This window comes from Microplitis demolitor, chromosome 8, assembly GCF_026212275.2.
Source record: "Microplitis demolitor isolate Queensland-Clemson2020A chromosome 8, iyMicDemo2.1a, whole genome shotgun sequence".
Taxonomy (NCBI): Eukaryota; Metazoa; Arthropoda; class Insecta; order Hymenoptera; family Braconidae; genus Microplitis; species Microplitis demolitor.
Window position 1 is genome coordinate 3443396 of NC_068552.1, and position 13753 is coordinate 3457148.

Here is a 13753-nt window from a genome sequence, read left to right on the forward strand (position 1 = left end):
GGCTCTTAATAGTAATATTAAGGTTTTCCTCAATCCATTTTTCTTGTTTCCATTTAAATAACAAGGGAAAAAATTTTTTTTTAGAATCTTCTAGCTCACAAACCAATCAACGGATTTTTATGCCCAGTAAAAATTTTTGTAGAAAATTGAACGCTCTACAAAAAAAGTTTCTTATCATTTTTTAATAAATCCCACTGTTCAAACGTTATTTAAGCCTCAATTCAAATTTATAGTAAATTTTGAGATTTTTTTCACTTTTCCGACGAAACTATCAGTCTTATCGAAAAATGTCATTGAAACTTTTTGTAGATAATTTTATTCCTTACAAATTATAACGAATAAAGTTTTTCAAAATTCTGCATTGATCACAAGTTATTTTCATTTCAATGTCAAGCTCTTAAAAAAATAGATTTCTGATTGATTTTAAGAGCTTGACATTGAAATGCAAATAACTTGTGAACAATGTGGAATTTCGAAAAACTTTATTCATAATAATTTGTAAGGAATGAAATTATCTACAAAAAGTTCTTATGACATTTTTTGATGAGACTGATAGTTTCGCCGGAAAAGTGAAAAAAATCTCAAAATTTACTATAAATTTGACTTGGAGCTTAAATAACTTTTGAGCAATGGATTTATCAAAAAATAATAAGTGACTTTTTTTGTAGAGCGTTCAATTTCCTACAAATAAATTTATTTTGCATAAAAATCCGTTGATTGGTTTGTGAGCTAGAAAATTCTAAAAAAAAAAAATTTTTTTTTCCTGTGTTTTTTAAATGGAAAAAAGAAAAATGGATTGAGGCAAACCTTAATATCATTATTAAGAGCCCGGGTTCATACCAAAATTTTTATTTTTAATTATACTTTCAATTTATTCAATTTTTAGACAAAAAAAAAAATTGTTTTTTTTTTGAAACACCCTAATACATATATATATATTTTATAACTTAAAATAAAATATTTTCTCTATTCATACGCAAATATTTTATACTATTTTTTACAAAATCATTTATTTATAGTGCTTTTATAAGATACAATTAAAACTAATACATTGTCAGAAAAAGATTCCATTTAAAAAACTGCAGACTCAATGTATAGCTGATCAAAATTCAAAATCTAATTACATGTTAACAAACAAAATTTTAGCTAAACTACTATTTAAACACATGAATTCCAAAGATACAAAATCATTTGAATAAATAAAAAAATTTTTGAATTGCTGTTGGTTTCAAAACCCGATTTCTTTAAACTGTTTTCATTTCGTGAGTCCAATCCTCAGATTCTCAGACCATAATTATGAATTTTATAATTTTTTAACTTACGATGAATAGAAAATATGAGTAAATGTAGCAGACATGAGACAAATTTAAAATTTCAAATAATTAAAAAAAATGGGCATTTAAAAAATTAATAAGTGCATTTGTTAATATTATTTTTTAAATTATTCTATTTATAATTTCAAATTTGTCTGGTACTTTGACACTCGTATATAAAATTACTATTAAAAATAAAACAATTTAAATTCCTGTCTAGACTAAAATAATAATTAAAAAGAATGAAATAAAATTATAATATTTAATAAAACTCATTGAATAAATACGGTCCTGAGTCTTGAACATCCCTACCCCCCTGAAGGAACAAACGATAATCTACTGGCAGTTTCAACCGTGGTCTCACGACGTAAACGGGAAAAAAAAGGCGACCGTTGCAAGTAGCGTCAGCCACCCGTTTTTAAAACAAATTTATTTAAATAAATATCGGTAATTATAACCAAGTAATTTAATTACTAAATTTACTTGCTATCATTTTAACTATTTAAATTTGTGTATTTAAGGTTAATTATCACAAGTGTAGCTTCGTGACGCGACCTATTATAAAACGCAGAATGGCGTCGGCAATAAAATAATTTAAATAATTTATTAAATAAAATTCTGTTTTAAATATTTAAAATTAATTATAATTATTTGATTGTAAATTAAAATAAAATAATTAATAGAGAATATCTATTGATAAAATAAAAAAGAAGTGTAAATGTGATTCGTGTACAAGTTGGTTATTACGTTGGTATCTTACATTGCGGGAAATATAAGCTGGTATTTTGGCGCGCGTTTTTTAGTTTTTAAAAAACCAACAGATGGCAATACTCGGTACACGTATACCATTCACAAATATAACGACTGACATTACAGTATAAATGTATACATATTTATATGACCAAGAGAATTCTTGTGTGTGTAATGTGTGTATTGTAAAGGTAATCTCTATATCCTAAAACATAAGTGGTGATCTCGAAGTAGTGCTGGTTGGCCAGTTTACTATTTTTTAAATAAATAAATTACACGAGCCGGTCTCGTGGTTTAAATTCAAATATTTTTAACTTGATAAATTAATAATAAATTTAATTTAATAATTATTAAATATGGAGACAAATTTGTGGTTACAATGACCTGCTAAGAGGTTGTCTTAATGATATAACAGTGCCGGTGAGGCTTGTTATCGTATAAATCGTAGCTACGGACGGCGTTTCGTTTTACAAAACGAGAATACGAGTGCTCGAAGTGTGTTTCCGTCGACAGAGAAAATGGACACCGGAGCGCAGTAGAAAGCTTCTTTTTTAAAAGGGTAAGATTATTTTTACTTAAAAAAAACTCATCATTTTTACAAGCTTTTGTTAACATAATTAATACACTTCTTCTAATAAAATGTTAAAAAACATTTTTAAAATAATTATTTTATTATTGGTGTTAAGTCTCAAAGACCTAAACATTTGGATGGGTATGGCTCACATTACGAGACTCTAACACGCTGCTGTCGTGCCAATCAACGACGATACCCCCGGAAGACTGTGGGCTAAACGTCTGAAAATACTGCACGTCCTCGGTAAAGTAAGTTGATAAAATACCTCATAGTTAAACATACATCCATACATATTTTAAATAAAAAATAGATTAGAGAAATTTTGTGCGACCCCACCTTGTTAAATCTCGAGGACATTCAAGCTTTCATTTGTTCCGGTATTTGACTTTTATTTTCTTTCTCAAGAAAAAAAATTCTAGCGAAATTTTTTTTACATATATTATTGAAAGTTAGAGAGAGAGAAAGAAATGAATAAGGAATTTGTGGTGTTTGGTTGAGGATAGACAGAGCCAACGCGTGCGTTTATTCGTTTTATCGGTTCTCATTGCGAACGAGGCGCTCTCCGGGACGATACGATACGAAAGGCCCTCTTGCTTTTCGAACGTAACCAACCAGCGAGTATAGAGTAGTAGTATTCACATTTGTCGTTACTCTAAACTCTACTTAACCCACGGGAATCCACATACATTAGAACATGTACACGCATGTTGCTGATTTTAAGTTACAAGTTATTCAACATCCTTATCGTCGTCGTGGTCGTTGTCGTTGTCGATGAATACCGCGGTGGATTATTAATGTTCGCCAGGTCTTAACGAGTTAACTTTAAATGGCCAACAGCTCATGTGAGTACTTTTATAATTATTTATAAATATTCACTACGCCACTTCATACTTAAACATTTACTCAATTTATTTATTTTTACTTGTTTTTTATCAGCAAACCCGGGTCACACGTGAGCTTTTATTTTACTAAATTATCAACCAATATCTAAAACAAATTTCTTAATTAATTTAATCGTCTTACGTCGCTAAAATTTTAAAACAGCTGATCGACTACGATAAGATATATGACACTTAATCTTTAATACTTATAATTCGGTATTATTTTATGTTCTTTGAGTATGTGTAATTATAAGATAAAAATAAACATTTGAATAGTAAGAAAAGGGAAAAAAATTGTTATATTTTATACAGGACTTGATGTGGACGCCCAGCATGGTGGCGTCCCGGCGTCGTCGAGCATGGACACCCCACATTGACTTGTCCATGTTAAATTATTTTATTTTTTCATTTTTAAATCCTAAGTAAATAATATTCATGCTCAAACTTAGTTCTTTAGTCCGGTCATTCAATCGTCAAGCTGACAAATATTTTACTATCGTTGGCTACAATTATTACAAATTTAAAAAAAAAAATTTGCTATTGAAAGCTAAGTCATGAATTATTAATTAAAAAATAGATAAATATTTAAAAATTTAACATAAAAGATATGGAAAGAAATTCAATTGATGAGGCTTGAAAGGGCGCGCTGTTTAAGGGAACGTAAAAACGTGGCTTGATGTTTGTTTATTTGTTTTTAATTATTTTGTTTATTTAACAATTATTTTTGTTAATAATTATCGGTGGGACGACTTCCGGCTGTTCTTTAGTCGAGATCGAGGCGCCACGCGATCGTCGCGCCGACATTCCATGTGTCCATCTGCCAAATTCATTCTCTCCATCTTCTATTTCGATAATCATACTAAAGTTATATGATAATTATAAACTTTTAATATTTTTTATAAATAATGATTTATATATGCTAATAAATGAACTTGCTACTGATTGAATCTATATGATATAATAATATATATAATGTGTAATTATGTTATTTAGATTATAAATCATCAAGATGCCACGTGTAAGAAGACAAGTAATCCTGGAAGATCCTTCCAGGCCGGTTACACCTGATATGGCACAAACAAAATTAAGTAAGCTTTTGTTTGGTCAGAATATAAATCCTTGTAAATTAAATCTTTTAAAATAAATTTTTTGAAACAGTAAAATCCGAATTTATTGATGGCAATTCTCTTGACGAACTTCAACCACAAAAAATAGCTGAGGAAACTCCAAGTCCTCATTTACAAGATCATCAGTATGGACAAACTCCTTGTTATCAAGTTGCAAGAAGACCTGCGCAGCCATTACCTCGACCTGAAGTAAAAAAATAAATTAAACTTTAAATATTTATTGTAATTTAATAATAACGTTTTTTAATTTTTAGCAAATGTCAGTGCAAGCTGTAAAAAGAAGATTAAATTTGGAAGTTGCGTCAACTGCACCCAGTCAATCAGCTTTCAAAGCTCCGCGGGTTAAGAGACGGAGATCAGGATCTAATTCATTTTCAAATCATACTCCCACAAAAAGTACATATTTTTATATATATAATTTACATATTTAATAATAGTATTTAATGATTGACATTTGAAACAGGTAAAAATTTGGAAAGAACAAGATATGATACGTCGTTAAGTTTATTAACTAAAAAATTTATAAATTTAGTTGAGAATAGTAATGATGGTGTAGTAGATTTAAATGTCGCATCCGAAAAATTAGGAGTACAAAAACGAAGGATATATGATATTACGAATGTATTAGAAGGAATAGGTATATTGGAGAAAAAAAGTAAAAACAATATTCAATGGAAGTAAGTTATTTTTATTGTAAATTTTTTTTTTCTTTTATTAAAAATACGGTTAATTTTTTTTCTTTTTTTTTTTTTTAAGATCATTCTCAGATAGTACCCCCCAATTTTTAAAAATATTCAATTGTAATAACCGTATTGAAATTTTAATGATTAATTAAAAAAAAAAGTAAGAGCATTAAGGTAAAAGCCCCTATACCCGCTCAGTACCATAAGTCGCTCACTTTAACTGTTTAACGCGTTTTTTTATCATTTTTATAAAAAAAAATTACAACTAAAAATATTATTACTAATAAATAATTATTTGTGAATCTAAATATATTTAAATATCATGCATCAAATTATTTTACAATAGATTATAAATTTAAATCAAATGACTGTTTTAAAAATCGCGCTCAGCCGGGAATTTTTTACTTTAACTTTCATTCGTTACATTAAATTTAGGTTGCGTCAAATTTTTTAAAAATTGTTATAACTTTATCTTATTAAATACATTTTTAAAATTCATGCAATTTTATATTATCAAGGAATAAAGTAGTATAATTTATAAATTATTTATCCAAATCAATAAACTTATGATAGTTTAATTGATATTGTCTTTGAGCGACTATAGGGCCATGTGTTGATCGAGTCATGGTACATGACAACTTTTAATGAGCGACTATGGGTACACTCGAGGACCTTATTTAAAAAATTAATAATAATTATTTATCAAGATTATTCTTAAAACTAAAATTTTATTCTAATACTTGAAACTTAAAAAAAAAAAAATCAGTCTATCGGTTGACCCTGCGGGCCAGCCCCAAAACTTCCCGCTCATTTCGAGCTCCTTGAGCTCAAAAATATTGTCAGAAATACAGTTTCGAGCTCGAAAATATTTTTGTATTTATGTATAAGAAAAATATTAAAGAAATATATAATACTTATATATTTCTTTCTCCTACGATATTTCATTGACAAATGATTTGATTTTCATGTTTGAAGTAGCAATTGACCCGTTTTGATAAAGTTTAAAGCTGATAAGATTTTAAAATCGTTTGGTTTAGTTATTTTAAAGATATTTGCAAAAAACCGTTTTTTACCATTTCTTTTTTCCACGATACTTCTTGGAAAAATAACCCAATTTTGATGGTTGAGGTGGCAATCCACGTGTTTTAATAAACTCTAAAGCTGACCAGATTTTGAAATTGTTTAGTTCAGTTTCAAATATATTCGCAAAAAATCATTTTTTACCATTTCTATTTCCCACGATAACTCTAGAACGAATTATCCGATTAAGATGGCTAAGGGTGAAATCGACGCGTCTTATTAAGCCTGAGAGCTGATTAGATTTTGGATCGATCGTTAGACTCGTTTCTTAGAAATCAATAAAAAACTAAAAAAAAAAAAAATTTTTTTTCGTAATTCGCCAATATTTTTCGAGTCTACTTGATCAAATGATCTGAAATTTTCAGAAAAGTTGATGGCCAACAAGCTCTTTCGATTTTCGCCTCAACCATCCAAATCGGTTCATTAGTTAAAAAGTTATAGACCGGTCACACACACACACACGCGCGCACGCACGTACGCACACATACATATAGACACTCGGACATCATTCTAAAAACAGTCAGAATAGCTTCCTAGGACCTCAAAACGTCGACATCTGATGAAATTTCGATTTTCGCAAATCGGGGTGAAAACAATATAACTTCCCGAAAATTTCGAAAATCATCGATTTTCTTAGTGGGAAGTTAATAACTACAAAAAAAATATGGTTTTAATTTTATTTATTAATTCTATTGTTTTAATCTCACATCAATGAAAAGTGAGCGGGTATAGGGGTTTTTACCTTAGTTGAAAAAAAAGCAATGCAGTTATACAGAGTGACCACAAACCAAGAAATATCATGAAAACGTCAGGGAATTTTGAAAAGTATCCGGGAATTAAATTGTGACGGTTCAAAATTTAAAAAAATTTCAAATTTTCGTGATTTTCTCCAGGCTGTAACTTGAAAGAAAAAGGTCATATGACAAAAACAAAAAAGGCAAACTAGCTTTAAGTGCCTAGTTTTCTGATCTGGTCTTCAAATTTTTTATTATGTGCGGTTCCAGAGTAATTCTAAGAAAACTACTGAAAAATAAATTTACCAAATTTTTGCTTGTCTTAAAAACGGTCTTCGAGCTTCAATAAATTTTTTTCGATAATTATCATTGATTTTTTATTGCTCCGGAATCGTTCATCATAAAAAAATTTAAAGACCAGATCAGAAAACTAGGCACTTAAAGCTTTCGACCATTTTCCTTCGAGTTACAAACTTAAAAATTACTAAAAAATTTGAAATTTTTGTACTATCCCTTAATTTTTGTAACCAGTGTATTTTCAATTTATTTGAATAATAAAATTTCTTATTAAATATTTTAACTTATACATTTTTAACATCGAATAATCAAAAGTAGGCAATATTAATTTATTTTATTGTCATTTTTTATGGTTTCTTGCATGAGTTAATTATCAAATTTAATTATTAAAAATGAAAATCTAATAAAAACTGAATTTCTAAATGATACGAATAAAATTTGTAAATAAGAGAAAAATTTTAAAAATCACTGGAAAACCGGGAAATAGGAAATTTTGAAATAATTTCTTTGTGGCCACCCTGTTGAAATTTCACAGACAGATTTAAAAAAAAATTATTTATGGTTAATATCAATCAGGAGTTGAACGAAATTTGGAAAATTTCAATAAAATTTTCATGTCAATTTTATGATTCAAATTTTCAAATTTTTTAGGATAAAATTTATCTATCAAATTTCGTTTAAGGTAAAAGTCCCTATACCCGCTCATTTTTCATTGGAGTGAGATTAAATTATTCAATATAAATTAATATATAAAATTAAAAACCATATTTTTTTTATAGTTATTTTTTAAAGTTTCGAGTATTAGAATCAAATTTTAGTTTCAAGAATAATCTTGATAATTAATTATTATTAATTTTTTAAATAAGGTCCTTGAGTGTGTACCCATAGTCGCTCACTAAAAGTTGTCATGTACCATTACTCGATCAACACATGGCCCTATAGTCGCTAAAAGACAATATCAATTAAACTATCATAAGTTTATTGATTTGGACAAATAATTTATAAATTATACTACTTTATTCTCTGATAATATAAAATTTCATGAATTTTAAAAATGTATTTAATAAGATATAGTTATAACATTTCTTAAAAAATTTGACGCAACCTAAATTTAATCTAACGAATGAAAGTTAAAGTAAAAAATCCCCGGCTGATCGCGATTTTGAAAACAGTCATTTAATTTAAACTTGTAATCTATGATAAAATTTTAATATATTTAGATTCACAAATAATTATTTATCAATAATAACATTTTTAGTTGTAATTTTTTTTTATAAAAATTATAAAAAACGTATTAAACAGTTAAAGTGAGACTAATGGTACTGAGCGGGTACAGGGGCTTTTACCTTAACTCCTAATTGATAACTGTCAGTAAATTAAAAAAAAATTTATATCTCTTTCAATGAATGCTTTAATTTTTTTAAAATTAATTAATAAAATTTTAATACTCTTATGACAGTTCTAAGTGAATATTTTTAAAAAGTGGGGGCACTGAGAATTTCCTTGAATAAAAATTTAATTAAAAGTGAATTATTGTTTTTTTAGAGGTGGGCAATTGCCGGGTGAGAGAAATAATATTCTCGAATTGAGGCAAGAAGTGACTGATTTAGAAGCTAAGGAAAATGCTTTAGATCGTTTAATTCTCGGTGCTGAAGAAAGTTTAAGAGAATTATGCGCTGACAGACGATACGCTTACGTTACTTATCATGACTTACGTTCAGTACCAGCGTATCGCGATCAAGCAATAATGGCAGTAAAAGCACCGCCAGAAGCTACACTACACGTACCACAACCCACAAGTAATTGTGGCCAGCCTAAAGTAAATACCTCACTTTATTAATAGTCTCATTTAATTTTCCCTCTTATTTATATTCATCATTTTTTTCTTTAGCTACAAATTCACATGCGGTCGTCACATGGTGAAATAGAAGTATTCTTATGTCCTGACGATTCCACAACTAAAACTCAAACCACAACGATACCACCACAGACACAACAATCAACGTCGGTTTTATCTAAATCGAAAAACTCACCTCATTTACCATCCGAACTTTTAGTAACTCAAGAACAACAAACACACCGGACAGAGTCTCAAACAAAAATAATTAAATCAGAATATAATTGTGTGATAAAACGTGAACCTGATACTGAGGATACTTCGATTTCAACAGCATCGGGTATGAGAGATGCTCTTTTAGGTGAAACTGATGACTTTGAACCAATGGGAGGTGGAAAATATCAGCTACAAACAGAAGATCAAATGTCACCAGGTAATATTTATTTATTTATATAAATATATACATTTATCAATGTATCAACTACCTCTTGGAGCTCTGTCTGTGACTTGTGTTGTATTTAATTAATCACATCACAGGCAGAGTTCTAGTTAGGTGATTGTTCTTACCACCAATACTAATTAATAATTACAATATATTTTTTTTAAACTTCAGTATATTTATTTATAAATAATAAAATTTTTTTAGATATGAGTATTCTTGATTTCGGAGAATCTCTAATGTCATTGGAGCCACCGCTTTCAGAAAATGATTATTCGTTTTCATTAGCTTCTGGCGAAGGTCTCTCTGATCTCTTCGACTTTCCTTTTTAAAAATAAAAAATTAAAAAAATTGTTTACTGGACTACTAATACATTTTAAGAAGATATTATTTTTCATGTGTCTTTCATTTTATCATACTGAGTTCGTTTCCCTCATTAGTTTAAGTCTAATTATTTAATCTATCAATGCATGCAGAAAAAAAACATTAAAATGTACAATAAATAATGATACCCGTGACAAAATTACAAATCTCGCTTTCAATTTTCAAAATATATTGAATCATTAATTGATTACTAAATAGTAAATTATGCAATATACTGTTAGATTATTTTATAAAATATTTAAATTAAAATGTACAGACAACATATCACATATTTAATTCAATGCACTGAGAAAAACAAAAAAAATTATTCATGCAATGTAATAAATTACAATTCACGCAAGTCATATATATATTGATTTATATAAACTGTACTGTTATTTTTCTAGCATTAATTTATTTCTTTAAAGTGATTTGATATAATTACAGTAAATTATTACAATTTAATTTGAAAGACGAGAGCGAGTTTTTTTTTAATGTTAAAAATGTATTAATTCGTGCAATTGTTTCATTTATTTATAATTGTTTTGATAGTAGGTATCAGTGGGAGCGAACTCAAGTCATAACCAGAGAATGACAAAAAAAAAAAACGAATTTATTTTCTGTAATATCGAAGATGAAAGAAATTTTTTTGTTTAAAATGATGATAGTAAATAAAACAAATAAATGTCATTCTGTTTAGGGGTTTTCGAAGAAATAATCACTAATAAGTGGCCAAAAAATGAATATCAAATATTATAAATCATAGTTTTTAAATCTATCCTCTTCGCAAGCTCCTTTAGGATGTACTCTAATTATCTTTACAACTTTAGTGTACGTCCAAAGCCATAGTGCCTGTATCAGTCAAGACACTTTTTGCACTTGTAAATAATATTAAACATATATAAAAGAGTACGTAAAATACAATGAGAATGAATAAAGAATTTTTTGAAGGAAAAAAATATAAAAACACAAAAAAAATATTAAAAATATATATAAAAATAAAAATAAAAAAAAAGACGATTTTGACTTCGATTATAGTCATAAAATATCCATTGATTTTTTTTTTAATTATGTATTATCGGTTTCTCTAATCAAGAGAAAGTTAGTTTATATCGTTCTATATATAAATGTATATATGTTTGCACTTATAATCAGATGTCGCGTAAAAGGGCGGAGTAAGGAAGCGAAAAAAAAGATTTCCATAAATCTTTTATGTGTACAGAACAAAAAAATGTTATTAGCAGTCGTGGATGGTATCCTTTATCAAGATTTTAAATCCTTAGCAATAATTCACGATTCTTTAATCTTTTCATTAAAATTATTATATATAAATAATGTTCACAATGAACACATTTAAATTGCATTACATTTGTCATTTACACGAATTAAATTTTGTTTAATTCATTTCCTTAATGAGTAATGCTAAATTAAATTTATTTTTTAACAAACAAATTACAAGACATGTTTTATGTTTTATTTTTTTTTTTTTATTTAAAAAATTCCTGTTTGAAACACGTGTATAAATATTTATAATTGCGGAAAACGATCTATGTCCTGTATTCTCCATGTTCACGACCGGTTTCCACCTACGACGTATGGACTCACTCGTGCATGCGAATAGTATACATAGACTTGTATAATTTTTTAATTTTTTTTTTAATTTGCCACAAGTCAACAGTCAACTAAATTTTTATTTCTCACGATATTTTATATAGCATCTTTTTTAATGTAATAATAATAATTATAATAATACATATTAAATATTAATTAATCAATGATAGAATTAATTTTATAGTTAAATTTATATTTATATCGGATAGACTGTTGAGATTACATTGTGCAATGTAACAAGTGAGGAGAAAAATTTTAAACTTGATAAAATAAAAATACAATTCTTATTTAATTAATAAATAAAAAACAAAATAAATGTGTATAATTAAATACAGATAAGTATAATTTCTATAAAATATTCCTGTAGAAATAATTGATAATAAAATCGACGAAAATCCATCGAGAAAGAAAATAAAAGTAAGGAAAATATATCCTTGTGTAACAAATAAAGTGTGTATAATTTTTTTTTTTAATTTTAAAAATTAATTACATTTAAATAGTTATATTAGTTAACACAGTTATATATTAAACTTAATTATTTAATAAGTAGCAATTATAAAAAACGAAATTATAGACAAACTATTTTTAATTTAATGATATAACTCAAGTATTTCTAACGTTTCGGAAATTCCTTAAATAAATTATTTTAGTTTAGTTTAAATATATATATGTTAATATATATATTTCCTTTCTAATTAATTATTTATAGATGAAACAATTTATCAAGGTCATATATCTTTTGTTTATTAGAAACCTAGTGTAGTTTAGAATTTGAAACATTTATAAATTTCAAATAGTTATTTTTTGGCGCCTAAAAACAGTCGATTTAAAATAAGAATGGGAAAAGGCGTCGCCACGACACCTGGTGCGAGTGAGTGTCAGTTTTTTTCAAACTACGGTGTTGCCAAGTTTTGTTCCCGCTACTAATTCATGATAGTCAAAATTAAAACAAAAAATCTGGTCGTCGGTTGGGCCTGCGGGCCAGCCCCAAAACTTCCGGCTGTTTTCGACCTCAAAGAGCTCGAAAACATTAGTGTAGATATATTTTCGAGCTCGAAAATGCTATCACATTCAATTGTTTTTTTACGATCTTTTCAAGCTCTAACAAGTTACCTGTTATGGTGAAGTTTGAAAATATAAGGATCGAAAATCATCAATGAAGCGGTTTTTAAAATTTAGTTCCTGATTATGTTCAGTAAAATAAGTGTATTGAGGCAGAAATCAATGTCAGGGATAAAAATCAAGATTTAAATAAATTTTGAATCATGTAAGAAACAATAAAATATGAAATATCCGAGAAAAATATTAAAAACTACGTTTTATCGATTTTATTGTTGATGATATGATTTAAACTAAAAACCAAATTCGATGACATTATATGATCGAAAGAAACTATTAAAAAGATGAGTTGGTATGATATCAGGCACATTTTAGTACGTTATATTCTGATTTATCCGGAAAAAATAACATAAAATGTTATTTTTTTAACTTTTCAACGCCGATATCTTCCGAACTAATTAATCGTTTTTGACGTTTGAGGTGGCAATCGGCGCGTTTTATTGAATTCTAGAGCTGATTAAAATTTGAAGTCGATCGTATAAGTCGTTTCGAAAATATTTAGAAAAAACCGTTTTTCACCATTTCTTTTTCCAACGATATCTTGCGAACAAATGAACCGATTTTGATGGTTGAGGCGGGAATCGACGTATTTTATTGAGTTCTAGAATTGATCAGATTTTGGAATTGTTTGGTTAAGTTATTTCAAAGATATTTGCAAATAACTGTTTTTTAACCATTTCTTTCTCCCGCGATATCTCTCGAAGAAATTAACCGACTGAGATGGCTAAGGTGGCAATCGATGCGTTTTATCAAATTCTAGAGCTGATTAGATTTTGAAGTCGATCGTTTGAGTCGTTTCCGAGAAATCACTAAAAAACTAAAAAAACAATTTATTTTTTTCGTAATTCGCATATATTTTCGAGTCTACTGGATTAAATCATCTAAAATTTTCAGGAAAGTTGATGCGTAACAAGCTCTTTCGATTGCCGTCTCAACCATCCAAAT

The 13753-nt window shown here is 27.8% G+C and overlaps 1 protein-coding gene across 3 annotated transcripts; it reads left to right on the forward strand.

The window, feature by feature from the left end:
- The first annotated feature begins 1655 nt into the window (after nt 1-1655).
- LOC103575408 (transcription factor E2F3) lies at nt 1656-10110 on the forward strand. Of its 3 annotated transcripts, XM_008555178.3 has the most exons (10): nt 1677-1760; nt 1835-2622; nt 2750-2885; nt 4512-4606; nt 4677-4834; nt 4900-5041; nt 5109-5322; nt 8985-9258; nt 9331-9709; nt 9923-10110. In XM_008555178.3, the coding sequence occupies exons 4-10, from the start codon at nt 4528-4530 to the stop codon at nt 10045-10047; spliced, it is 1371 nt and encodes a 456-aa protein (XP_008553400.1). In that variant the 5' UTR covers nt 1677-1760; nt 1835-2622; nt 2750-2885; nt 4512-4527; the 3' UTR covers nt 10048-10110. The 3 variants fall into 3 exon arrangements, with proteins under 3 accessions (XP_053597226.1, XP_008553400.1, XP_008553402.1); XM_053741251.1 differs by having other exon boundaries at nt 1656-2622; XM_008555180.3 differs by lacking the exons at nt 1677-1760; nt 1835-2622; nt 2750-2885 and adding an exon at nt 3181-3479.
- The last annotated feature ends 3643 nt before the right edge of the window (nt 10111-13753 follow it).

Bases quoted from the DNA above. Each gene is read 5' to 3' on its own strand.
- LOC103575408 (XM_053741251.1), top strand. From the start codon at position 4,528: ATGCCACGTGTAAGAAGACAAGTAATCCTGGAAGATCCTTCCAGGCCG. The intron at 4,835-4,899 runs GTAAAAAAATAA...TTTAATTTTTAG, and splicing joins AGCCATTACCTCGACCTGAA to CAAATGTCAGTGCAAGCTGT. The intron at 5,323-8,984 runs GTAAGTTATTTT...TTGTTTTTTTAG, and splicing joins AAAAACAATATTCAATGGAA to AGGTGGGCAATTGCCGGGTG.